The sequence below is a fragment of the Oxyura jamaicensis genome (genome assembly GCF_011077185.1).
Source record: "Oxyura jamaicensis isolate SHBP4307 breed ruddy duck chromosome 10 unlocalized genomic scaffold, BPBGC_Ojam_1.0 oxy10_random_OJ61, whole genome shotgun sequence".
NCBI classification, from domain to species: domain Eukaryota; kingdom Metazoa; phylum Chordata; class Aves; order Anseriformes; family Anatidae; genus Oxyura; species Oxyura jamaicensis.
The window spans coordinates 58,200-83,121 of NW_023304203.1; the positions used below are offsets into that span (position 1 = coordinate 58,200).

Consider the following 24,922-nt stretch of genomic DNA (forward strand, 5'->3'; position numbering starts at 1 on the left):
GGGGGGGGCGGCGCGGCGGGGCCGGGGGCCCGGTGCTGGGCCTGCCCGGATCAGCGCCGTGCGGGGCGGGCAGCGGGAGCCGGGCCGAGCATCCTCACCCGGCTGCTGCGGAGCTCGGAGGGGGCAGGAAGGCTGAGGGCATCGCCTCTGCCCTCACCGGTCACTGATGTGAGCCTCCGGTGTGCAAAGGCAGAACCAGAGGAGGATAACGCGTACTCACATCCTTCAGCCTTGTTTCTGCCTCCAGGGAGCTGCTGGGCGCTCAGCGGCAGTCCCCTGGTTTTGGTGCAGGGGTGGGTGACCCCTGGTGTCTGTGCAGCCTGGCTCCGCAGGCAGCCCCCGTCGCATGGCTGGAGGCTGTGCTGCGCCTTGCGCTGCTCACGGCAAGGGATGCTCTGGCCTCGAACCGAGAGCGTGCCCACGGCGGCAGGGGCAGAGCCCTGGCTGGCTGGCGGCTGGGCCCTGGTGCTGGGCTTGTGCGTGAACGAGTGCCCCAAAGGCCGGCCGGCACCGCCCAGGAGCGAGAGGGGGATGAGTGTCATCAGGCTGTGGGCCTTCTGTCCCTGGAGTGCGTCCCAGAGAAACTGCGGCTGGAAGGAAAGAAAGCAGCCGCAGCTTAGCTCTGGAGGCCTTGGCAAGAGGCAGGAAGGAAAAATCTTCCCTAGTCACCTACAGGTGCTCACTAAAGCATCTCTGTTGCATTTTCTCCCCAAGCACAGCGTGCTCACGGTCTCAGATTCAAATTATCTAAGGGCTCAGTGCAGCTGCCCGTCTGATCTGCCTGCAGCAGTGCTCAGAGACTCCCAGGCTCTGCGCATAACATTGCTCTGAGCTAGAGTGGGGTTTGTGGAAAGAAATGCCAGAGCTGGCTGGGGAGACTTTGGCAATGAAGGATCTGACCCAGCCCCAAATAACCCTTCGCCACTGAAAAAGTACATCCAGAGTTTAGGCAGAGCCTGTGGTTCCATTCTGCTTTGTCTCACAGAGTAAAAGGCAGCTACCATCACTTCTTACAGATCAAACCATATCTTAGACTTCTGTTATGTTAAAGGGACCATTGCCAATTTGTTATAAGGTACTAGAAGACTCCTACATCCTGAATAATTCCTGCAACTCTGGTCTCTGGACTTTGTCAGCATCCTTCTGAGGTGTGTTACCCTTCCAGCCAGGAGTGGAAGGCCCGTCTGGAAGCAGTTTCACCGAAAAAGGCTATGGCCCTCACAAAGTTTTTCATTAATTGCTGGTCCAGAATTGGCACTTCCCCGACACATCAGCCACCATCAGTGCTCTGTTACAGCCCTTATAGCCTGCTGAGCTCCACCTGTAATGGACTGCTGGCTTCCTCCTCACCTGGTTTTAGACAGCTAGCACCAGTAGCCTGGTCTGGGAGTTGGCTGGGTAGCCAAGGCTCAGTTTGAGACAATCAAACAGATCTGCTTTAAGGCTAGGCCCATCCCCAGGCTCCCCTGGTGCAATCCTCTGTGCAGCCCAGCTTCCCTCAGCTGTGCACCCTGAGATAATCCAGGATGTGACAGCAGCAAAGCCAAGGGTTTACACTGTGGCATGCTCTTGCAGAGCAAGAACGACTGTGAAGGGGGAGCCCCACACTGAGGGCTGAGCTCTGTGGCGTTTCCAGCATGGGCACTAGCAGCATCACAACACGTGTAATGGACTCATCACCTTCCCTAGGAGGGGGGCTTGTGTAATTCAGAGGTCAAATCATTTAGGGAGAGGCATTGTCTGCAGTGCAGAATACTCTGGAACACTTTTTTTTTTTTTTTTTTTTAGACATTTCCATGGTTTCCTTCAGTCCCTCTTTGTTCTGTTTACTTCTTTATCATGCTCCTACTGTTTTAATGCTCCTAGCATGTTTGTGTCCCTAGCTTGTAAAACTCCTTCCTAGGAATTCATCTTATTTAGTCAGGAGATTCACATTACGGCACTGAAGGAGCAGACCAGGCTATGCTGCATGCTGGGGACAGCAGTGTCCAAAAGGCAGTATCACTGTAGCCTGTTCTTTGGGATAGCAATGAGCAATATCTTCTGGGGAAAGGTGCCCGGAGGCTCTGTGCAGGTGATTGGCATGCCCCCTGTGCACCCACTTGGAAAGAGACAAAGTCACAAAACGATAGGAAAAGCCAAGGACCCAGACACTACGTTGGATCTCATTTAACTGAGCCACACCAAAGACGCTCAATGCCCACGATTCACTCCTCACGATCCTCCCGCGAATGACTTGTCTCTTATGTTGGCCTTGCAGGATGGACCTGGGCAATCTTCAGTTACCTGGATCTTAGATGTAACAGGAGAGGATCTCTGGGTGTCAGTCGATCTATCGGTTGTGGGGAGCAGCCGGGAGAGCTGGTCTATGATGCCCAGGCCTCGGATAAGGTTCTTACGCTTCAGAAGAGCACCCACTCTTTTCTTCTCCTCATCCTCCGCAATATCCTGGGGTTGCATGGAGTCATACTGCACTTGCTGTATCTAAGGCAAGAAATACACAAGTTACAACGAAGCTGAAGCCATAGTAATGGGCAAGAGAGACAAAGCCACAGACTGCTCTGAGCCCTAAAAGAGTTACAGACTTCAGGGTGGAGTGGGATGAAGATCCCAGTGGGAGGCACAGCAGGGAAGGGCAACACTGGTGCTTGCAAGCGCCTCCCAGCACAAGTTCTCAATCCTCTGGACTTCATGGAGGGGAGTTCCAACCTCGTCCTTCTGTTCCTTAGGAGACACCCACCCACGGCTCTGCTCCAAGAGCCATGTTACTGCCTTAGAGAGCCCTGTTAGTGCCTTTGAGAGACCCATGGATGAGCACTGACTAGAGCAAAGGACCTTTTTGTCCTGCATCTTGGTGCTTCTGGAGGTGAGGTCGGTTATAGAAGCTGTGGTTTTGTTAGGGATCTGGGGTTTGTCCATGGCTGACTCTCCCTGCAGCTCTTCTTTCCCCTCTTTTTCCTTCTTCCTGGTAGCAGCTGCTAACTTGTCTTTCTTCATGCGAATTCCCTCCAGTTGCTGCCTGCCACAGAAGAACTGCCTTGGTCACTGGTTCCATAACAGCAAAACACTGCAAAGACTTCAACCCGAGGACATTTTACTGCAGCCAGAAGTTCTGTAGTGAATAGATCATAATGGAAATGTGCTAAGAAGTGGGCTAGGAATGCTTTTAAGAGAGAGACTACTGTACTCCACTGCTGTAAGAAATGTCCATGAATTAGGCTGGGACTGCCAGCAGGGTGGGAAGGGTGGAGGACGCTTTCAATATGTGTCTCCAGAGTCCAAAAGTCAGTGGAATATTGCATTTGCTTCTCAGAGGAACACACTAAAGAAGTTGCTTTGCCATGGCAACATAGCGCATGCAGACTCTCCTCCTTCCAGCTCTCCCCAGCTTACTTACATCTGTTAAACAGAAAGGGTCACTCCCAAGAAGGGATCAGAAGCGAGCAGTCTCTGTTCTGCCCCTGTGAGGGGTGGGTTTTCTGCAGGAGCAACGTACCTGGCACACTCCTCTCGTGCTTTGGATGATACGGTTTCCTGGAAGAGAGAGCTGCTCTGCTTGAAAAATGGCTCGTACTTGTCTGTTCCACACGCTGGGTAAATGCGCCGGTAGCTGCCCAGGTGCGAGTTCTCATACTCCTCTGCCTGGGACAGCCAGGCTGCCTGGTTGCTCTCTAACTCCTCGCGTCTGAAAACCGGGAGAAAGCACAGGCAGGCAGGGAGCTGCGATGGGAGACTCCGTTTTTTTTTTTTTTTTTTTTTTTTTTTTACTGCCTGAGAGACAAAGGGCCTAGCTAGCTTTTTCCCCATCTTTCCTCTTTGGGAGCCCGTTTCACACAGGTTCAGTGCAGGGAACCAGCACAACCCACACTTCTTCATCCTCCACATGTAGAATGCTGGTGAAGTATTTCCAGGTGTCTCCCCTGCTCCAGGCTCACAACCTGCCCCCTCAGCCCTTTCAGCCCAGTTAATAGAGAAGTTTAGTCACAGAGTGCCTATACAAGGAATGTCTGCCACTGCGCATTCAGCTGGGAGTTCTTCACGCCAGCAGGGAGCCTGGGGCAGCTGAGGGACATGCAGTGTACAGGGCTGACACGCTCAGCTTCTCCAGCCTGTAGTTATCTCCGGTCTCCTCATTGAAATGGGAACTGGAGGGAGTTCCTGCCTTGCCCTGTGTGGCAGGAAAAGCCCGGGCAGCAGGCTCATTTAAATGGCCTCGGGAGGCGATGTGGTTTAATTAATCATGAAAGGACATGCAGACAAAGAAGGGTGGGAAAACCCTCAGCCCTGGGAAAGGAACCCTGCTCTGGAGAAGGGCCCTGTGCCCAGGGGTGCTCCCAGCCCCTGCAGCAGTGCTGCGGTCTGTCCTGTGAGCGTCACTGTAAGCCCAGGGACGCTGGCACAGTCTGACGGCAATAAAAGGACGTGACGAGCAGGCACAGCTCGATGGGGAAGGTTGTACAGGCCAGAGGCCAGAGCACGGGCAGTCTCAGATCTCCTTGCGCCCAGGGACCGGTCCTGGCTCTTCCTGTCCGCAATGCAGATGGCCTGGGCGATCTCTTCTCAGAGGCCCTATAGTGCCACAGCCTCTGGAAGCTGTAGTGTCACATCCTGGCTCTCCTCACCAGGGACCTGCAGCACTTACCTGGATGCACGGGGAGCCTGATGGCTCTGGAGGAGTCGTTCCTTTGCTCGCTGCTTGTCTTCTTCCAGCACTTTCCTTTTGTTACAAGCATGCACATTTATTAAGTTGATGGTGTCACAGAGAAGAGCATCCTTCACCTCATGGTCCAGGCGAGAGTCCGTGGTGAAGCTGGGAGAGTGGTTCACCTGCCAAAACAAGCAGCTGATTGAACCTGGCAACTCCCAGCACCAGGACACCAACTCCCAGACTGTGCTGCCAGCTGCAGGCTTGCTGGCCCCAGCCTTCCCCACTGTACACTTTCCATCAATCATAGAATATCCTGGGTTGGAAGGGACACACAAGGATCGAGTGACAGAAAGCAGAAGGCTGCACACGGTGTCTGGTTCTGTCCCTCTGCCCCTTCTGCAGTGTGATGCTCATCCCCGCCGCAGGCCATTCAGCTCCTATACCCCACAGGGCTCCAAGAGTAGGGCAGCTATCATAAATTCAGGACGCTGTTACAGATCACGGGGCTCTAAGATTCAGGAAACTCCCTGTTGTTAGAGAGGGTGTACAGGGAACAGGTTCTTAGATCTGTTGAACTGAGGTTGCTTAGCCTGCAGCAGGTTGCTTGGCCACTTGTCTTCACAGACTGTTAAATTTGTGAGCAAGGTGGCCCAGATTAGTCAAGTAAGATCTGTTCCTCCCACCACCCCTTGCTCTGGAGCTTTCCCCAGACAAGCAAGCTCTCAGCTATCTGCTGCTTCAAGACAGCAGGAGACTTTTCCTCACCTCTAGCAGCCAAGGTTTCAGCTTTCTGTCTAGCAAAATATCAAAACCCAGTATCTCAAAGCAGGCGCAGCCAGTAGTGTGGTTAGGAAAGCAGCTTTGGTAATTGTGCTTCACCACAGGGTGAGCTGAAATAAGAGTCTTTATAATAATATCTTCAATATCTTCCCAGAGTTTTGTTGTGTTGTAGCTGTTAGCCATCATCCAAGCGTTCAGGGTAGAGAGTTTCCTGCGTGGAGGACAGGAGATGGTAAGAGCTCACTTGTGCTACCATGTTTTCCCCAAGAAAGATGGAAGTAAACCAATGTCCCCAACACAGCTTTCCTGCAGGATGTGCACCAGGCGTTGCGGTACCTGAATGAGACAATACCTCTTGCTGCCCATCGTGTCATCCTGGATGAAGTTTGCATTACGTTTGTTGATAGCATAATTGGTCAAATGCATGCAGGTATCACCCTGAGAGAGGAACCGCAAGAGACCTTTCATTAACTCTCAACTGCCAGTAAACAGAAACAACACCCCCTTAGTACTAACCCAGCCACCAGCCTCACCCACCCCTCCCTCCTCTCCGTGGCAGTGGCTTGCAGCAAGGAGTTAATTATGCTGGTGATTCATTCTCTAGCCAGAAATTAGAGCTAACAGAGCTCTACCTGCTCCCTACCACTGTCCTGTCCTCTGGGGGACAGCATGGGAGTAAGCCCCACAGATGCCATTCCAGTGGTGGCCTCTCCAGAAAACAAGGGACTCCTCAGGGCAGAAGCTGCGGCACGTTTTTGCAGATTCTTCCTCTTCTTTTATTCATTCAAAGCGAAAGACCTCTCCAGTACATAAATGTGGTGGAGTGAGGGAGGGCATACAAATATGCAGCTCTGGGACAAGTGGGCACACAGTCAGAAACCCAGGGTGTCTCAGGCCAGCCCGTGACCAGAACACAGCAATCCAACACTAGAGTCCATCTTCCTTTGGGATTTTATAGGATATGGACCCCTACCCAGAGATGGGCATGGGCACCTTTCTTTCCCTGTTCTCCTTCCTGTCTTTCCTAGGCTGTTCCGCTACCACCGGGTAACTCTCAGGTCCCTCTTCTACCTGAATCACAGGCAGATAAAGAAAGGTGCAGACCTGAGAATGCTCACAGAGGCAAGACGCAGTAGCAGTGTTGCCCAGAGACTTTGTAGCGTCTCCATCTGTGTGAGTTTTCAACACCTAACTGGGTGAAACTCAGAGAAACCAGATCTGAATTTATTGTTGATCCAGTTTAGAGCAGAACGTGGGACTCAAGCCCTTCCAACATTCCTCCAAACCTGAACACCTCTCAGATTCTGTGATAATGCCAGTAAACAGCCCAGACGTGGGACCTGGGAGCAGATCTACTTCAGACAGTCCCGAATAACTTCTGTGGGGAGGAGATGCAGAATGTGGGGAGAAGAGGAAAGAAGGAAAGCTGGGTCCCATAAAATGCACCAGTACCCGCCTTATCAGGTTCTGGAATGCCCCTAGGACAAGCTAGGGTCTAAAAACTATAGATACTATGTGAGTTTTTCTGTAAACCTCCCTTTTTTACCAGGTTTCTCCTGCTGGGATCGATGTACCTCATGGTGGCAAACCGGGCCAGACCCTCCTTGTAGAGAAAAATCCTCAGTGGGTCACAAGATGTGACCAGCACATAGATACGCATGTCAAATTTAAAGCCATCAATAAGGAAAGGCTGTGAGAAAAAAGGCAGGAGCAAGCATGAGATAAAGGAACATTGCTGGGTGTGCCACTGATTCCTGGAGGTCAGCTGCTCTGTGTGCACTGCTGCTGCCACTTCCTGGCAGCTCAGCAGTGAGGAGAAAGGCAAGCTTTTGCTTTCCTGCACTGCAGCCACAGTGGTGCCCGGGGCAGATTCAGGAGACATGGGGCAAAGGACACAGGGAGGAGGCAGGGTGCTGGAAGAGCTAAGGAGTTGCAATCCTCCACCTGTATTTCAAGACTATCTCCATTACCTTAGAGATATACTGCTGACAGATCATATGCTCTCCATGTCTGATCTCCTCTGGATTACGTGTTATGAAGATGCCTCTCCCTTGGCAGCCACTGTCTGGTTTGCAGATGAATGTTCTGTTTTTCCTCCTGCGCCTGTAGGCCTGGAAATCTCCATAGCTGTACAACGAAGGGGTGACTGTTACAAGCTGCAGAAAAAGAGCCCCTCATCTCTGGTAACATTTAGATATTCACACTGTGGTGCCGTGGGGCTGAGCTCACATATCATGCTACATGGCTGATCTTCAAGAGCAGCTCCACTAGGAGTATGATGCCTTGAAGAGTCAAGCCCACGTGCCAGTTAATTATTTTGCTGATGAGGGAGGAACACAGTCTCTATACTGGGCACCACATTTAAGGGAAATGGGGAGGGAAACAGGGCAAATCCCAGAAGACAGTGCCAAGAACAATCAGAGTCCAGGAACTGCAACCTGGAAAGACAGACTGAGAGAACTAGGTTAGTCTTCTCCAGAAAGGAGGGGACTGAGAGGACCTGTACCGATAGCCTTCCTGTACCTGGTACTATTAGCAAAACCCAGCAAACCACTGCTCTCCAGGGCCAGTGCCTACAGAAGTACTAAAGCGCTGATATTTCAGCGAAGATACTTTAGGTCAGATATTAAGAAAACCATCATAAACATGAGGTGAGTTCAGCTATAGAACGTATCACGGAAGCCCTACTTTACAGTTTTCAGGAAATGCTAAGAATAAAATCTGTCTCAGAACGGATATCTTATCTCCGTACACCACCCAAACTCATGAGTGCTCTTTGGTATCTTTCAGCTAAACTTCTGTGATTGTTTGCCTGTGTATTACCAGAGAAGCCAGGCCTTCTGCCCCAAACTTTGAGTAACGTGATGATAGTTTACATGTAACTGTACAGGTATTTTGTTTAGCACGATGACCTGCACTCTCAGTACCCTCTGCCATGACACAGCATGCTTCTCTGTTACCTCTCCTGATCCCAGTGAGCTGATGATCCTCAGTAACGCAGATATTACACTTCCCACCTAGCCCAGTGCCCTTTGTCTTTCAGGGTGGGTCCCTCTTCTGAGATTTAGCCCTTTGGCCTGCAACCTGCCAGCAGCGAGGCGTGTGTTGTAGCAGGTGCCACTCCACAGCCTATTTCAATCTAATCAGGATTAAAGATGCCTGAAACTAGAAATGGGTCTCGGTGCCCTGTTCAGATCCAGGGAAGGTTATGAAGGCCCAGGCCAAGACACAAAATCTCAGAGAGATCCCCCACGTCCAAGCCCTAGCTGTCAAGCATAGTAGTTCCCACTTGCTATTTCACACCCCTACTCTCTGCTGCAGTAATGTGTATCACTCACTCAGCTGGCAGGCACCAAGTACGGGGAAAAATATTGTACTCCTTGGGGAAGAGTCTGAGCATGCGGTTAAGGTTGCGAGCCAACAAGTTCTTACGGCAGATCTCTATCATGCCAGGAAAATGGTTGATTTTCTGAAAGAGGTGCAGAAGAAAAACAGAATCATCACTGATAGTCCTTGAGACCCAGGGAAAGACAGTGTATGAAGAAAGAAGCAGCAGAACGGGAAGCCAGGCGAGCAGTTGCCTTGAACGTCTGCCCAAGGATAAGATTACACTAGAATCGCTTTATCTGAACCTCACCAGTGATTTATCTGCTCGTTCCATCTCAGCCCTGAAGCTCTCCCTTCCTAAAATATTGCAGCTTGTGGAAGGGAGCAGTTTGTCCAGAAGAACCATTTATTTCACTCTACATTAAAGAGGCTGGCAACTTTCCAGTACGTGCTACTGGCGGCTGAACTGCTGCTGAGGGCACCATATCAGAGACACAACAGAAACAGTGGCTGGTGAACCTGTGCACTCTGGGACCAACACAGATAAGGAGGGTGCACGGGTGCAAGTTTAGACACTTCTGTTTTGTTCCGCAACGCTTTGTTCCCCTAACCGTGTCTCATCCTCCTCTCCTGAGCTCTTCCTGCCGGGCAGCCTTTGCATGGAGGTATTTACCTGAAACCGTTTCATTTCCATGACACGCTCCAGAGAGACCGAGCAGTCAGTCCAGTACAGCGTCCACTCCTCGTTTTCTCCCACTTCTTTCAGCCCGCAGCACTGTGCAGCACGTCGCACTGTACCAAAGGAAGCACATGACAAGGGGCCAGGCAGAGGATATAAATGCCCGGGACTGTTAAATCCCCAGGCTAAACAGGAGCGAGGAACAAAGCTCTGCAGACTGCACTGCCACCCTCACAGGTGACGAGGTCTCGGTGGGACCCTGCAGGAGGCCTCACAGCCACCAGCTTTACCATGCTAACTCACTGCAGACCCTGACTGCAAGGACACTGGGGAACATCGTCCCTCTAAGTCCTCTTGCTGTGGGGTCCCAGAGCACCCCTGAATTACAGCAGGCTTGCATCCACCACGTGTTTGGTACCACACAGGCAGACACAAGGCTTCTGAAGGCTGCCACACCATCTCCTGCGGGGATTCTCATCCACCTCCTGTCTCCAAACTGAGTGTGGCCCCACGTGGAACACGCACGGCTTGTCGCTCTGTGTAAAGACGGTGCTCCGTGCACAGCTGACCTTTAGCTGACCACAGCTAAAGACTGTGACTTTTAGCAATGCAAATGTGGATGCAGTGCTAGAGCAGTCATTAGCAAATTGACTAATAACATCTGTCAAATTGTTCCTTTAAGATACAGCTTGTGGCAGCCAAGAAGACCAAGACAAGGAGCATGAGCCAGTTACCCAGAGCACGTCACATGAATGGCAAAGAGACGTTGCAGGCACTGACCCAGCCTGCTTCAAGTTAAGCTGTTTACAGGGCTCACGTTGTTTCCCCAAGCACGGGTACCAGTCCTTTATGACTGCCCCCAGCCGAACCTCTCTCCGATCTAAGCAGAGGTATGGCAAATGCAGATGTACTGGGTGGTGAGAATTGCAGTGCTGCACATTTTGTGCCTCTTTAAGCACTGAGCACCTCAGCCCAAAGTGCAGAGTTTTCACAGGAGTCAAGTCCCTTACAAACAACAAATACACAAAACGAAAGCAACTGCGCAGTGGAAGTTGAACACCAGCACTCCTCGCTGGCTGACCAGGCATCCAAGGAGCTTGCTGCGGGTGGGTTTCATCCCAAGGGGCACACAGCAGCGCCCCGGCCTTACCGCAGCACCCCGGCCTTACCGCTCTCGTACTTGCAGCTGGTCAGGTTGATGGACGGGACGCTGGAATTGAAAGAGAGCACAAAAGAGCTGCTCAGTGTGGCGACCAGAGCCTGCTTGAGAGTGGGTGGGCAGGAAGGGGACAACTGCCTTCCTGCGGCCCTGTGTGTCCCCCGTGACCCACCGAGATCACGGGCAGAGTGGACCCAGTGCCAACATGGCCTTGGTGAGCCATGAGGGGACGTGGTCCTGACCCCGGGGTGTCCCCAGGCACACCATACCGGGATGATTTAGGGGAAACGATGTTCCTCCTATGTTGGAAAGGCCCCAGAGGCCTCCCCGGGGCAGGGGCCCGGCTGGCCGTTACTGCAGCCTCGTGTCCCGCGGGGGCACCGGGCCCCATCCCGCCGCAGAGGGCACACGGGCACCGCGCCCCGGGACAGACACCAGGACACGGAGTGTGCACGGACAGGCTTTATGTGTACGGCCCGGGCCGGGGCGGCACGTCCACGGCGGGCAGGCGGACAGACAGATGGACGGACCGACCGACGGACCGACGGGCTCCCCGCGCGGCCCCGCCCGCCGCACTCGCCTGCGCTTCTTCCGCTTCCCCCGCGGCCCCGGGCCGGGGGCGGGGGTCCCGGCGGCCCCGTTCCCGGGGTCGGGGGTCCCGGCCGCTGCCGCCGCAGCCCCCGAGGCCGCGCCCCCCCCGCCCGCCTCCATGGCGCCGCCGCCGTCTCCATGGCGACGCCCCCCCCCCCGACCATCGAGATGCCGGCGGGCGGAGCGGCGGGGCGGGAGGTCACGTGGTCAGGCGGTCACGTGTCCGGGGCCCGGCCCGCCGAGCGGCGCGGCGGGAGCAGCTCTGCCGCCAGGCGGCGCAGCTCGGGCTCGGGCAGCAGCGGGCGGCGCAGGGCGCGCAGCGCCTCGGCCTCCGACAGCGCCTCGAAGGCGGCGGCGGTCGGCAGCGGCAGGTACCCGGCCAGCTCGCACAGCGCCACGGCCGGCACCGCCCCGGCCTCGGGCTCGAAGCTCGGCCTGCGCGGCCACAGCAGCACCCGCAGCCCCGGGGCCGTCTCCCCGCCCGCCGGCGGCGCGCCCCGCGTGGCGAACACGTTGTAGGCCAGGCCCCGCGCCGCCAGCCCGGCCGCCAGCCCGCACACGGCCTCCGCCAGGCCCTGCAGGTCCGCGCCGGCTGTGTAGAAGAGGAGGGCGGGCGCCGGGACGTCCCGCAGCAGGGCCAGGCCCCGCTCGGGGAGCAGCGGCTCGGCAGGCGCCCGCTCGACGCGCAGCGGGTGGGCCAGGTAGAAGGCGTGCAGGTGCAGGTGGTTGACGGAGGCCGAGGCGCCCAGGCTGTTGAAGCCCACGCGGAAGCCGGGCTGGGCGCTGAGCAGCACGGCCTCCAGCCCGAAGCGCAGCAGCTGCGGGGTGAGCGCCTGCGGCAGCCCCAGCGCCGGCTCGGGCAGCAGCAGGACGTGGCCGCGCTCCAGCGGGCTGACGTTGATGGCCACCAGCACGCGGTCCAGGGGCGGCGGGTCGCCCCCGGCGCGGCGGTGCAGGCGCAGCAGCACCTCCCCGGGCCGGATCCGCGTGAAGTTGAACTGCTGTGGGTCGAAGGGCTGCGTCAGGCTGTGGATGGCCTGCGGCGGCCGGCGCTCGGTGGCGCGCTGCGGGTTGAGCTGCACCACCAGGCGCATGGCGCCGGGCAGGACGCGCGTGGGCAGCTCCCCGAGGCGGTACCGGAACAGGCCCCGCGCCATGCGGTCCTGCCACGCGCCCAGCAGGGCCCGGTCGAAGCGGGACGACGCGGTGCCGGGCCAGGCTACCCCCTGCAGCACGAACTCGTTCTCCCCGTACACGAAGTCCTCGGGCGCAGGGGCGTCCAGCGGCTGCGGCTGCTCCCTGCTGCTCGCCGCCGCCATGCTCGGTGCCGCCGGGACCTGCCGGGGGGGGGGGGGCGGGGGAGCGCCGCGGTGCTGGGGCCGGCCCCGAGCTGCCCCCGCTCCCCGCGGCGCTCCCCCCCCCCCCCCCGGGCCGGGCCGGCCCCCCCCCCCCCCCCCGCCGGGGCCCCCCGGGCCCCCCCCCCCCCCCCCCGCACCTGCCCACGTGCCGCGCGACACCGGAGGCGGGGCGGGGCGGGGCGGGCGTTGCCATGGCAGCGGCGGTGACGTGAGAGGCGGAAGCGGCCCCGGGAGGCATGGGGGGCACGGGCAGCCTGCTGCCGCGGGAGGCGCTGCGCGAGTACCAGGTGCGGGGGGCGGCACCGGGGGGCTGCGGGACCTGCGGGCACAGGGGCCAGGAGGCACAGCGGCCGGGACCGGGAGGAACCGGGGGACGCCGGGGCCGGGTTGGGGGGGGGCTGGGCCGGGGCCGGGGGGGCCGGGGCTGTGTCGCACACGGACCGGGGGGCTCAGGGGAGGGGGCCGGGGCCGGGCTCGGGGTCCCGCGGGGCGCAGCTCCCCGCCGAGGGCCCGGAGCCGCCCGGCCGGGCGCTGACGCGCGCTGTCCCCGCAGGAGCTGACCTTCCTGAGCAAGCAGGAGATCCTGCTGTGAGTGCCCGGGCCGCGCGGGGGGCTCCGCGCCGGGAGGGGGCTGCCCCGGGGCAGGGAGGGCAGGGAGGGCGGCCCGGGGCCAGCCCCAGCCTTTTCGCTGCCCGCGGGGCTGCCGGCGGCTGGGTGCGAAGGTCCCTGGGTGCGGCCGCCCCGGGCAGGGTGCCCGGCTCCTGCCCCGCGGGAGCGTCACCGGCTGCAGAGCGGGGCCACCCGTGGCACGGAGGGGACAGGCGACGGGGACGGGTCCTCGCCCCCCGGTGCCGGTCCCGGGAGCTGGCACTTCCCCCCGGCCCAGCCCCGTGCGGTGCTGCCTGGGGGGTGGCCGCCCGCGCTGCCCCCAGCCCGAGGGGCGCCCCACGCCGCTCACGCACAGAGCCTCTCTTGTTCTTGCCTCCTCAAGTGCCTACAAGAGGTTCAGTGAGCTGCTGCCAAAGGAGCAGAGGGAGAATGCCTGCTCCCTGCGCGTTCCCAAGAGCCGGATCCTGACGCTGCCCGAGCTGCGGGTACGGTGCCTGGCAGCAGTGGGACCCCGTGCTGCTCCCTGGGCGGGGTGCGTCTGGGCAGGGCACCGCTCACCCCTCGAGGCCCCCGTGGTGCCCACGCTCAGACCTTGCCGTGCTGCTCCGACCAACACTTGGGCAGCGTATCGCCCACCCCGCGCCAGTTGTGCCTACAATTGGATCCCTTGTCCCCACCGTGCCGAGGGCCCTGCTCCCTGGGGTGGCACAGCTGCACTGTGCACGATGGCCTGGTGGCAGAGCGGGGCACCCCGTGTGTGCGGGGCAGTGCTCCACAGGGCCTGGCACCGCTGGGAGCCTGCCCTGAGCCCTCCCATCTCGGCAGGCAAACCCCTTCCAGCACCGGATCTGCAGGGTCTTCTCCACCTCAGAGGAGAGGGATGACAGCATGTCCTTTGAAGACTTCCTCGACATGCTGAGTGTCTTCAGCGACTCCGCCACCTCGGATATCAAATCCCACTATGCTTTCCGCATCTTTGGTAACTCTAGGGGCAGATACAGTGTTCTGGGATCCTCCCCCCATGGTTGGGGACAGTCTGCAAGGGCTGGCAGGGCCCTCAGAGTGCCCACAGCAGTGGCAGCTTTGGGGGGACCGTGCATTTGGCAGGGCGTGCGTAAGATGTGCAGTGCAGCGTTGCTGTGCCTGCAGGTCATCCAGGCCCCCTCTTCCCCAAGCATGAGTGCTTCTGACTCGAGGCGTGGGGGCCCTGCCGAGATGTAACTTTCCTCTCCCCAAAGACTTTGACGATGATGGGACTCTGGACAGAAAGGACCTGGAGAAGCTGGTCAACTGCTTGACGGGGCAGGGTGAGGAGGCGTCTCTGAGCAACGCGGAGATGGAGCAGCTCATCCAGAACGTGAGGACCATCAGGCTGGGCAGGGGTCACTGCATGGTCCTGGCCACGCAGAGCTCACTGCTTTTCTCTCTCCCCTGCAGATCCTGGAGGAGTCAGACATTGACAAGGACGGCACCATCAACCTCTCTGAGTTCCAGCACGTCGTGTCCCGCTCCCCGGACTTTGCCAGGTACCGTGGCCTGCAGCGGTGCAATCCCAGGGGGCTGTGTCCAGGGGCTACCCCACCCTGATTGCTGCGCTGGCTTTGGGGCAGAGCTCTCACAGGAGCAGTAAGGCAAGCCTGTCCCGTACGAGGTCTCCTGTAACAGTGAAGGGAATTTCATCCCATGATATCTCTGTAGAGGCCTCTGGCACAGGGTGACAATGTGTTCCCACCGCCTGCTTGCAACGCAGTGAGGAGATGCAACTTGTCGTGTCTCTTGCAGCTCCTTCAAGATTGTCCTTTGAGCGCCCTGCAGCTCTCCGGCAGAACTGCTTCTCCAGCTACCACAACTCTTCACGGTCTCAGACATTTCCTCTTCCAGTGAGCAGGCTGGCAGAGGGCCCTGCGCCTCACCAGCCTGGCAGTACCGCAGTGCCTTAGGCAGGGCTCTGCTCCTGCTCCCTTCTGATGCACAGCAGGCGTCCGCAGGGCTCTGCAGCCGATGAGTGGTCCTAGGACGCTGCCTTGCCATGGACCTGGACACATCCACCAGACCAGGCAGCAGCTCTGCTGCCCCAGGATCAGATTTTAACCCTTCATGAGCGCAGCTCTGCGGTGGGTCGGGGCAGGCACAGAGGTGCTCCTGGCTGAAGCCATGCTGCACCGAGCACAGCCCCGCTCACCGCCCCCAGTACCAATTTGTGCCTTCCACTGCTCTTCCTCGGGGCCTTTCTGCACAACAGGGATTCTTCTAAGAAATAATCCACCTCAGAAGCAATGTCCCAGCAGCGATGTTGTCCTCTTGCCACTCCGGAGCTGCGCCTCCCTGCTTGCAGGGCTGGCCCCGGGGCAGCAGGAGCCGCAGCCGCGCTCTGCCTCAGCATCAGCGCACTCAGGGTCTGGTTTTCCTTTTCTTTTCCTCTCTGCCCCTCCTCGGGCTTGCATTCAGCCGTTGCTCTGCATGATGCAAGAAGCGCCTGCCCTCTTCCTCTGTGCTCTGGAGAGAACAAATAAAGGGCTCTGGTTTCACCCTCTGCCTGGCCCTGCTGCTTTTGTCTCGCCCCAGGGGACGGAGGAGGGGGGGCTGCCCCCGGCACTGCAGGACCAGTGCCATGAGGGGTGCGGGGTTCGCAGCCTCCTGCCAGGCCCCTCTGTGCCAGCTGTGGCTCCCAGGGACCGGGCCGGGTCCTGCGGGGGGCCCGGCGCTGTGGGGGGACGCCTCCATCCTCGGGGGGACGCCTCCCTCCTCGGGAGCACTGGCGGCTGTTTCCTGGTGTGCTCAGCGGGCGCTGCACAAAGAGCTTGGCTCTCAAGCAGGAGGCACAAAAGGAAATCCAGGGCAGGCGAGCAGCTACCAGCAGCTACCTTTGCGGCGAGCAGCGCCGGGGCTTTATGTCTGTTCATCCAGCGGGCCTCGCCCTGGCCGGCTGCCAGCCGCTGCAACGGCCCCGCGCGGGGAGCCCGCGGCACCCGGCCTCCCCCAGCGCTGCGCCCTGGCGGTGCTGGAGCCGTGGCCCCGGCTCTCAGACGTTTCTCACGTCCCAGCTCCTCGCTCCCGGCGGTGCCGGCCCTTCCAGCTCAGTGCCCCGCAGCGCTGATGGTATCTGCCAGCCACGGCCTGCGTCCCCAGGGGCTGCGTCTGCTGGCACGGCACCAGCCGACGCCTCCGGTGGCTTTTCTGATGTCCCAGAACAGGCTGGGCAGGAAGCTGGGCGCGCTGGTCCAGCTGGGAGCGAGGCAGTGCTGGTCCCGGGGGGAGATGGAGATCCTGCCCCAGCATGCTGGCTTGGTGCGGAGCTCGTTGCTTCCCAGGCGCGAGGGCTGATGAGCGGCGCTGTGCCATGTGCCAGGTCCTTCCCCAGCGCTGCTTCCCTGTACCACAGCCGGGTCCTGCTGGGGAAGCAGTGGGGGTCTGGCTGCAGCCAGGCAGGACAGGGACGGGAACAGCGGGGTCCTGGGGTTGCCACAGCCCCTTTCCTGCCAGAAGCTGGCCAGCCTCAGGCTCCCCCTCTCTTTCCTTCCCTTCCTCAATGCCTTCCTCAGCTTCTCGTGGTGCTGGGACAGCCCTGTCCTACTGCCTCACAGCCACCCCGTGCAGCCCCCCAGAGGGGGCCGAGCAGCCCCCTGTTGTTTTCCCCCAGCCATGGCAAGATCTGGCTGCGGCTCCTCGCTGCAGGGCCACGGGGATGGTCCCGGCTCTGGGCACGGTCCCCGGCCCCGCCAGCCGCAGCAGCACACACGCGTACAAAGGAGACACCAGAACTTTATGTAAAAACCACAGACGTTTCTGCACACGCACATTGGGGAGCGCAGGGGTGAGGGGCACGAGCCCTGCCAGTCCTGCACGGGGCAAACTCTGCTGCTTGCTCCCACCCCCTCCCCAGGACACGATTCACATTTTCAACATATTAAAACCGAACCAAGCACGGACACACAGCACATGCCGCAGGGCCGCTGCGCTCTGGCACCGCCTGGCCGCATGCGTGGCTCTGAGTCCCGCAGCGGGACATCACAGTGAGTCAGGGTCTGGGGGGGCTGCGGCCGACCCCCCCCGCCCTCTGCATAGACAGGTCCGGGGCTGCGCCTGCAGCCCGTGCCGGGCACCGTGTCCGTCCCGTGGCAGGGACGCAGGGCTGTGGGAGGAATCCCGCCCGTCCCTGGAAGGCACACGATGCCCCTCCACGCCGGGAGCTGCCGGCCCCATCCCAAGGCGTGGGGCTGGAGCTGAGGTGGGGCACGGGCAGCCCCCCAGGAGCCCCGGCAGCTGGGCACGTGGCGTGGCGGGCGCGGGCTCCGGGCATGCACACACAGACGAACACCGATCCCAGCCGCGGTGCCGCGGGCCGGCGAGGCTCAGCAGAGCAGAGGCAGTCGTGCACGAGGGGGCTGGGCTCTCAGCCCCCGTCACACCACCGAGTCCTGGATCTCAGAGCCCAGGCGCACCCGGGGTCTTTGGCAGGCTGGAGATACCTCCACGAAGCTGTCCCGGACGTGGAGGGGCCTCTTCTCCGACTCGGAGAAGGCGCGTGTGGTGCCCGGGGGCTCGTGCACGGGGGTGCTGACGATGTAGTTGTCCTGCAGGGCCTGGTAGCCCTTGTGCTCGGGCACCGTGCTGGGCAGGCTGCTGCCGTTCAGGGGCAGGCTCTCCACGGGCTTGCGGGGTGGCTTCTGGTGCCGGCCAGGGTCTGCGGGCTCCAGCAAAGCTTTCATACCATCACGGTGCCGGTGCAGGAGGAAGAGGGCCAGCACGAGCACGGCTGTGGCGAAGAGCACGCACATCACCAGGAACTCAGTCCAGTAGGTCTTGCCGTCCAGCCGGGCTGCGGCACTGCCCACTGCCGAGGTGCTCCGCGAGGTGCTGATGGCCTCCAGCGCATCCCGGCCGGCGGACACCTTGCTGCCGGGCTCTGGCGGCCCGTGGGCCAGCTCCTGCACGCCCACGCAGTAGCTGGCCATCAGCTTGCGGAAACCTTCCTCCAGCGACCAGCACTCGTAGGTGCCCGCCCGCTCGGGGCTGCCCACCAGGATGAGGGCCCCCTCGGGCAGCACCAGGTAGGAGGCGTTGACGGGGGCTCCATTGTGCAGCCAGCGCCGCGAGGCCAGGTTGGAGAGCAGGCGGCACGGCAGCGGGCGCACCGCGTTAGGCGGCAGCTGGATCTGCTGGCACGGGGTGCCCGAGGCTGCGGGGAGACAACCCGTGGGGACGTCAGCGAGGCCACGGGACCCTGCTGGGGTGGGTGCTGGGGAACCAAGCAGGGGCCTGGGGCCGGCAGCAGCTCCTGCCCCAGGGCAGCGCCCTGGCAGCATCTCACCTGGGGTCAGAAGGATGCGGGGACGGGGCTGGGACACGTTGGCTGACTGGCAGAGCCGCTCCGTGTCAGCTCCTTCGATGTCCTGGGCCCAGAACCTGGGGCAGAGGAAGGCGGTCAGGCACTGGGGGCTGCAGGGGGCTGGGTGCAGCACTTCCCGGGGTGCAGCACTTACTGGGGGTGCGCCGAAGGGTGCAGGGCGGTGCTGCGGCAGGCGCCCCGGCTCCAGGCGCAGAAGGGGTCCCGCGCCAGCACACACTCGCCACAGCTGCGGTACAGACTGCAGTTGGCAAAGGGCACCTGAGCCACTGCTGCGTAGGAGGCTGCGTAGACCAGGCCCTGCAGTGGGGAGGCAGGAGGGGGTCAGTGCCACGGCCCCGGCCCCAACACCTGCAGCAGGGCCGGATCCCAGCCCTCCGGGGCTCTCCAGCCATGGGCTCGGAGTCACAGCTCCCAGCACAGTGGGGTCTGGCAAGGAGGGAGAAAGCAATCCCCAAACCACAAGCAGATCCCTGCCCCTCGTGACACCTCCCCTTGCTCCAGCCCCACAGCGCCCGTGCCCGGCCCCTGCCTGGTCATGGTCCAGCAGCAGCTGCAGAATGGGCTGCCCGGCAGGGAAGAGGTGGATCTCCTCGATGATGTGCACCCTGTGGTTCACATGCACAGCCTTGTGCAAGCGGCCGTCGTCTGCAAACACAAGGGCTGTGCTGAGTGGGGCTGAGGGCACGTGGTGCCCGTACTGTCCCATCCCATCCAGCCCCCGGGCTGCACCCACCCGTGCCCAAGAAGAGGACGTCGTAGGTGCCGTGGAGGCCCTGTGCGCGGTGGACGCCGATCTGCTGGTAGCGCAGGCGGCTCTGCAGCAGCAGTGGCTGGCTCCGGACAGGGCTGTCCATCAGGAAATGGTCCTTGATGAAGTTCAGCACCCGGTCCGGCATCTGCAGGGACGAGTTGATCTTCAGGTGCCGCGTGTGGCTGGTGATGCACTGGGGAGAGAGGAGGGCGTCAGCCGGGGTGTGGGGCAGCGGGTGGCCCTGCCACCACTGCCAGGACCCAGAGGAATGGAGGTGGCGGCGAGCGCAGGGGCTGCCCCCGTCCTGCTCTTGTGCCCAGGGGCACGTACCGTGCCTGGACGGGGCTCCGGCACGGGGCTGGTGTCCGTGTACCACTGCTGTGTCTCGCGGTTCACCTCCTTGTAGAGCCCGCTGAAGGCCCTCTGCACGCTGCGGATGGGGAAGGCGCACACCGCCGAGCTGCCCAGGCCACCCTTGTTCCTGGGAGAGGTGAAGCCCACGGCAGGATCAGGCACCGCGGCTCCGCTGAGCCTCACACGCCTCTGGGAACCCAGGGATGGCTGGAGCCGACCCCGCTGCCCCCCACGCTGCTCACCACTGCGAGGTGAAGACCCCGTAGAAGACCGTCTCCCTCCAGCGCAGCTCCCCCGGCGTGAGCACAAAGACGTCCTGCAGCACGTTGAAGGGGAAGCCGTCCTCGGGGTGCGAGCAGAGCAGCTGTGCCTTCAGGAAGGTCGTCCACCGCCTCTGCAGCACCCGCTCCCCGCCCTGGTCCCCCTGTGCAGGCACCGGGGGGTCAGGGCACGGGGCACGATGGCTCGGCTGCACCACGGGGGGAGCCCCCCGGGGATGCCCCCATGCTGCGGAGCCCCCCGGCTGGCTGAGGGGACAGGGGCTCTGTCTGTTCACACGGCAGCGCTGAGGCCCTGGCCAGAGCAGCCCCAGTGCTGGGGAGGCACAAACGAAGCAGCGTGTGCAGAAGGGAAATGCAATCCCAGAGGAAGTTTGTGTCCCCTACATCGGGGGGCACAGGAGGCAGGGAAGGGCTGCTGCTACCAGTGGGGCTAGCAGGAGCAACAACCTTGAGCGGGGCCAGGCACTGTGGAGCTGTAACTGCCCCGGGGGGCTCTCCTGCAGGTGCTGGTCCCTTCCCAGGGACAGACATGGTGCAGGGTGGCCCCACATCTCCCCCCTACCCCCTGCCCTGCATCAGCGACATCCTGGGCACATCCTCCCCACGCGTGCCCCCGCTGCCCTGCGCTCACCTTGCACACGCGTGCGATGCGTGAGACGATGGTGTTCTCGAAGTAGTCGAACTCCTTGCCAGTCTCGCTGAAGAAGAAGTAGACCTTGTCGTCGTCCCCCTCGGGGTTGCCGGCAGGCAGGCTCTCCCGCAGGTAGGCTGAGCCCACGAAGACCGGGTCTGGGGGCACAGGCGCCTTCAGCACCGTCCCCATCCCCGCACCTCCCCTGGCCCAGGGCCGACGACCCGACCTGCCGTCCCAGCCCCCCCTCACCCTGCAGCCAGTTGAGGGAGTTCTCCGTCTTGAGGGCGATGCGGCTCTCCTGGCTGCGGTAGATGGTGGGCTCGTTGCCCTGGAAGTTGCTGACAGTCCCGGCATAGAGCTCGCCGTCTGACAGAGAGAAGCTGCTGCTGGGACCCAGCACGGACACGGACCCGCTCCCACCAGGGCTGCCTGTGCCTGGCCCTGGTTTGGCCCGGCCGAGCCGCCGCAGAGGACGAGGGTGCGCGTGCCTTACCGACCATGACGGCGGTGGAGCGGTACTCAGGGTCGAAGGGGCAGCGTCCCTTCCCGTCTTCCAGCAGCACCCTTCCTGACGCATCTCGCTCCAGGCTGAAGCGCTGCACGTTCTGCGTGGGGACGGGGCTGTGAGCATGGCATGGTGCCCACCTCCCACCCCGGGACTCGCGGCCCCACAGGGCCCCCCGGCACCCTCCCCATGCTCACAACGTAGGCGCAGGCGGGGCTGAAGGCACAGGTCCCGCAGGTGTAGAGGTGGGTGCTGTTCAGCTGCAGCAGCATCTTGATGTAGTTGTGACAGTCCCTCTGCAGGGGGAGGACAGGGCTCAGCCACTGTGCCTGCAGGTGCAGCACACGGGGCACTGCCCGCCCCAGGCAGCACGTCCTGCCACGGCAGCAGGGCTCACCTGGGGGTCCTTGCCCTTGAACACACACTGCCTCTTCTTCTCCTCATCCGCACCCCACGGCAGCTGCAGAGAGGGGACAGTCACTGGGAGCCCCTGCCACCGGCTGGTCCCCTGCCACCCCTCCTGGGGCAGACAGAGCTCATCCCCAGCACCGGTGTCCTCCCTTGGCTCCGTCCCACATGGGGCTGGCGAGGCAGCTGCCGCCTGGGGCTGAGCACCCGCTGCCAGAACAGCTGGGGCAGCAGCCTCCTCGCTGTCCCAGCTGGCTGCAAAAAGTGCCAGGTCTTGCACGGAACCCGTGCCAAACTTGGGCTCGGTGCCCCCAGCCCTCCCCGGGGCTCCGTGGTCCTGCGGGGCTCAGCCCCTCCGCACGGGCTCACCCTGCGGGCTGGTGCACCAGGCTGGAAGTGGCTGGTGTTGACGGCGAAGAGCACCTCGCGTGCCCCCAGGTAGAGGGTGCCGCCGTCCGGGCTCAGCAGCAGCGCCGTGTAGTTGGACACACCGGGCACCCTGAAGTGGTGCACGACCCGCTCGGCAGAGTCTGCGGGGGAGAGCAAGGGATCAGCACCGCGCATGCTGCTCTGGGCTGCGCGCACCACACCGACCTCCGCAGCGGCCGTGACACGAGGCAGAAGGCAGCAGACTTGGAGAGGGGGCAGCTCCCCTTGCCCTTCGCTGAGGGGGCTGGCAGCTTTGGGCCGGGCTGGCTGCACCACAGCCGGCTGCACCCCCGGCACCGCAACGAACCACAAACGGCTGCAATAACGCCTGAGAGCAATGTCTGTGCTGCTGCAAGCACGGGCTGTGGCATCCTGGCCCCCGGGGACAGCCCTGGGGCGCACAGCGCTGCAGGCACTATGCCCAGTACAAGGCAGCACAGCCCCTTGGGGCTCAGCCCCGCAGTCAGCCCCGGGGGGACCCCTGCCCGCAGAGCCCCCCGGCACTGCCCCAGCAGCTGCCCGCGCCGGCCTTGGGCAGTGGCTGAAGCTGAGTCAGGCGAGCGCCTGTCCCGCGTGGGTGGCCTTGCCCCGGAAGCCCTTCCTCTCCCGCCAGCAGCCCTCTGATTCAGGCGGCCTCGCTGTGTCAGTGGGACACGTCGGGCTGACTCACGCTGCCAACTCCCTCACCCCTGACCCACAGCTCCCCGGGGATGCCCTGACCTGCCCGGCCCCCTGCTCAGTGCCAGCCACTGCACGGACTCTGTCCGGTGCACTCGGGTGCTGGCAGCACTGCCGGGGCAGGACCCTGCTCCTCTCCATGCTGCCACCACGGCAGCCAGGGCGAGCTCTGGGGGGGCACAACACAGCCCCGCAGGGACACAGCACTCCCTACCCCGATCCCCACCTGCTGTGCCTGACAAGCACCCTGGGCTCCCTCCCCCGGAGGCACGGCACGGCGTGGGGCTGCATGGCACAGCCCTTCCCCAATCCCGGCAGCCTGGGCACAGTCCAGGACACCTGGCCCAGTGCCCGCCCTCTGACACCACCTCCCTTGTGGCAGCACAGAGGGATGCTCCGGGGAGCTGCATCCTGCCAAGGGGTCCCGTGCCCAGGTGTCGGGGCTTTGCCACCCGTGGCAGGTGCAGCGCAGCCAGCAGAGGGGCAGCGGCAGCCCCTGCACCCCGCAGAGCTCTCCCAGCCTGGGAGCTCTGGAGCCTGTGCTGGCTGCCAGGGGGACCTGTTAGGACAAGACCTGCTTCTTCCAGACAAACCTGCTGGAGGCACATCCAGCCGCTCAAGGGGAGCAGCTTGCCTGCTCCTCCCCCCTGCCAACCACAAGCCCCACACAGGAGCCACTTTCGGATGCATCCTGCTGCCGGCACATCGGCTGGCACCTCCTGCCTGCTCCTGCGGTGGCACTGGGGGGATCTAGGTTGGGACGCCCAGGCTCTCCCCACAGCTGTGAGCCCAGGCTGCAGCCTCTGCCAAAACAGCCTCTGCAGGAGGGCAGAGCTGGGCCAGAACCGGTCTGTGCAGGCACGGTGTGGCACGGCATGGTGTGGCAAGGCACGGTGCCGAGCTGGGCTGTCCCGCTGGCTCCGGGGGCTCCCATCCATCCCAACCCACTCAGCAGGTCCCAGATCTGCTGGTGCCACCACAACTGTGGCCAGCGGTCACGGGAGCATGTGGCAGGGCCACGTCCACTCCGATGAACCACAGCGCATGGAGCCAGAGAGCACTCCCGTGCCAGAACCATCCTGACCCAAAGCCACCGCGCCCTCCCCAGCTGTCCCCAGCCAGGAGCCAGCATGGGACAGGCACCGCTCGCCAACGGCAGCTGGATTTAGCCACCTCTGGGAGCCCAGCAAGCCTCAACACTTGTGGGCTGCCCACGCCACAGCCTCAGTGCCAGCCGATGGAGCCGGGCCCGTGGCTGCTGGTGCCAACCCGAGCTGCCCCCAGGAGTGTCCTGATGCTGAGCCCCCCAACATCAACTGGTGGCACGTGGTCCCAGGCAGCAGCCAGGAGGGGCTCTGCAGGGTCAGGGGGGGCTCTGCCTGCCAGGACCCCACTTGCCCTGGGCTGCCCCTCTCCAGCCCTTTCCCCAGCCCAGTCCAGGGCCAGGGGGTCCCAGAGCACCTGGGGCCAGGCACGGTGAGGGGCTGTGCAGACCCCCAGCCATGAGGGGGGTCCCGCAGGCACCCTGGCTGCCATGGCGAGGCTGGAGCCGCGTGGAGTGCCAACGGGCAGAGCCCCTGTGGCCGGCTCGCCCCCTCCCACGCTCACGCACCCTGTGCGCAGGGGACACGAGCACCCTGCCCCAGCTCCGTGCTCCCCGACCGCCGCGCCTGCAGCCCGGGGGCTCTGCCCCATCCCCTCCACGCTGCCCCCACCGCTCCCGCGTGTCTGCGCTGCCGGCAGCCCCTGGAGCGCAGCGAGCCCCGGCTTGCCGGGCTGGCTGGGAGGGAGCTGTGCAGGCTCAGCACCCCGTGGGCTGTCACAAGGCGTTTCCACGCCGGGGCGGCGGGGTCGGCTCCGTCCCCCGGCCGGGGGAGACCAACCCCGGTTCAAGTCCGGGTCCCGGTCCCGGCCCAGCGGGCGGGGGCAGCCCGCGCCCCCCAGGGGCGGCCGTCGGGCACGGCGAGATGCTCGGGGCAGCCCCGCCACCGGGGCTCCCCCCCGCGCTCCTCGACGGGGTCCCACGGGTGCCGGCGGAGGGGTGCCCGGCCAGCCCCCGGGCCCGCCCCGTCCGTCCCCCCCGCGCAGCCCCGCGGGCACTCACCGTAGGGCAGGCTGACCCGCGGCACCGGCTCCTGCGCCGCCGAGAGCAGCAGCGCCGCCAGCACCGAGTGCGCCAGGACGGGCAGCGCCGGCCGCGGCGCCATGGCGAGCCGAGCCGGGCCGAGCCGAGCCGGGCCGGGCCGGGCCTCCGCGGCGTCCCGCGAAGCCGCCCCGGGCGCTGCAGACCTGTGGGGAGAGAGGGGCTGAGCAGCAGCACGGCTCGGCTCGGCTCGGCACCGCCCACCGCCCCCCGGCCCCGGCCCGCCCCGGCCCGCCCC

The 24,922-nt window shown here is 62.5% G+C and overlaps 4 protein-coding genes across 9 annotated transcripts in view; 1 reads left to right on the top strand and 3 right to left on the bottom strand.

Moving 5' to 3' along the window:
- Window positions 1-11,315, bottom strand: part of TTLL6 (tubulin tyrosine ligase like 6) — a 12,355-nt gene extending 1,040 nt beyond the window's left edge. The window contains exons 1-13 of one of the 6 annotated variants that reach the window (XM_035312180.1): window positions 11,174-11,315; window positions 10,604-10,644; window positions 9,429-9,547; window positions 8,767-8,897; window positions 7,399-7,555; window positions 6,975-7,118; window positions 5,781-5,866; window positions 5,414-5,639; window positions 4,643-4,827; window positions 3,497-3,685; window positions 2,836-3,019; window positions 2,287-2,484; window positions 221-590 (exon numbers count right to left, since the gene is read on the bottom strand). In XM_035312180.1, coding sequence (XP_035168071.1) covers window positions 221-590; window positions 2,287-2,484; window positions 2,836-3,019; window positions 3,497-3,685; window positions 4,643-4,827; window positions 5,414-5,639; window positions 5,781-5,866; window positions 6,975-7,118; window positions 7,399-7,555; window positions 8,767-8,897; window positions 9,429-9,547; window positions 10,604-10,644; window positions 11,174-11,304 — 2,161 coding nt within the window. In that variant the 5' untranslated portion in view covers window positions 11,305-11,315. Of the gene's footprint in view, window positions 1-220; window positions 591-2,286; window positions 2,485-2,835; window positions 3,020-3,496; window positions 3,686-4,642; window positions 4,828-5,413; window positions 5,640-5,780; window positions 5,867-6,965; window positions 7,119-7,398; window positions 7,556-8,766; window positions 8,898-9,428; window positions 9,548-10,584; window positions 10,718-11,173 lie in introns of those variants that run through there. The other 5 variants (XM_035312179.1, XM_035312178.1, XM_035312181.1 and 2 more) reach the window with 5 other exon arrangements.
- An 84-nt stretch (window positions 11,316-11,399) lies between these two features.
- GDPGP1 (GDP-D-glucose phosphorylase 1) lies at window positions 11,400-12,561 on the bottom strand. Its single transcript, XM_035312170.1, has one exon. It carries the CDS (start codon window positions 12,501-12,503, stop codon window positions 11,400-11,402), a length of 1,104 nt encoding a protein of 367 aa, XP_035168061.1. The 5' UTR covers window positions 12,504-12,561.
- Window positions 12,562-12,705: 144 nt separating this feature from the next.
- CIB1 (calcium and integrin binding 1) lies at window positions 12,706-15,684 on the top strand. The gene is made up of 7 exons (XM_035312203.1): window positions 12,706-12,829; window positions 13,096-13,130; window positions 13,534-13,636; window positions 13,977-14,130; window positions 14,390-14,508; window positions 14,589-14,677; window positions 14,934-15,684. The coding sequence occupies exons 1-7, from the start codon at window positions 12,779-12,781 to the stop codon at window positions 14,953-14,955; spliced, it is 573 nt and encodes a 190-aa protein (XP_035168094.1). The 5' UTR covers window positions 12,706-12,778; the 3' UTR covers window positions 14,956-15,684.
- A 1,209-nt stretch (window positions 15,685-16,893) lies between these two features.
- Window positions 16,894-24,891, bottom strand: SEMA4B (semaphorin 4B). The gene is made up of 14 exons (XM_035312176.1): window positions 24,646-24,891; window positions 21,804-21,964; window positions 21,424-21,486; window positions 21,224-21,322; window positions 21,015-21,126; window positions 20,771-20,887; window positions 20,519-20,676; window positions 19,849-20,030; window positions 19,583-19,733; window positions 19,235-19,445; window positions 19,031-19,146; window positions 18,635-18,798; window positions 18,463-18,557; window positions 16,894-18,330 (listed from the first exon to the last, which is right to left on the bottom strand). Exons 1-14 carry the CDS (start codon window positions 24,746-24,748, stop codon window positions 17,555-17,557), a joined length of 2,508 nt encoding a protein of 835 aa, XP_035168067.1. The 5' UTR covers window positions 24,749-24,891; the 3' UTR covers window positions 16,894-17,554.
- Between the last annotated feature and the right edge of the window lie 31 nt (window positions 24,892-24,922).

Excerpts from the sequence above, each read along its gene's own strand:
- GDPGP1 (XM_035312170.1), bottom strand. The coding sequence starts at position 12,503 with ATGGCGGCGGCGAGCAGCAGGGAGCAGCCGCAGCCGCTGGACGCCCCT.
- CIB1 (XM_035312203.1), top strand. The coding sequence starts at position 12,779 with ATGGGGGGCACGGGCAGCCTGCTGCCGCGGGAGGCGCTGCGCGAGTAC. Across the intron at positions 13,637-13,976 it reads TGACGCTGCCCGAGCTGCGG|GCAAACCCCTTCCAGCACCG; the intron begins GTACGGTGCCTG and ends CCATCTCGGCAG. Across the intron at positions 14,509-14,588 it reads TGGAGCAGCTCATCCAGAAC|ATCCTGGAGGAGTCAGACAT; the intron begins GTGAGGACCATC and ends TCTCCCCTGCAG.
- SEMA4B (XM_035312176.1), bottom strand. The coding sequence starts at position 24,748 with ATGGCGCCGCGGCCGGCGCTGCCCGTCCTGGCGCACTCGGTGCTGGCG. Across the intron at positions 19,147-19,234 it reads CGTCCTCTTCTTGGGCACGG|ACGACGGCCGCTTGCACAAG; the intron begins GTGGGTGCAGCC and ends TTGTGTTTGCAG. Across the intron at positions 18,558-18,634 it reads CACCCTTCGGCGCACCCCCA|GTTCTGGGCCCAGGACATCG; the intron begins GTAAGTGCTGCA and ends CCTCTGCCCCAG.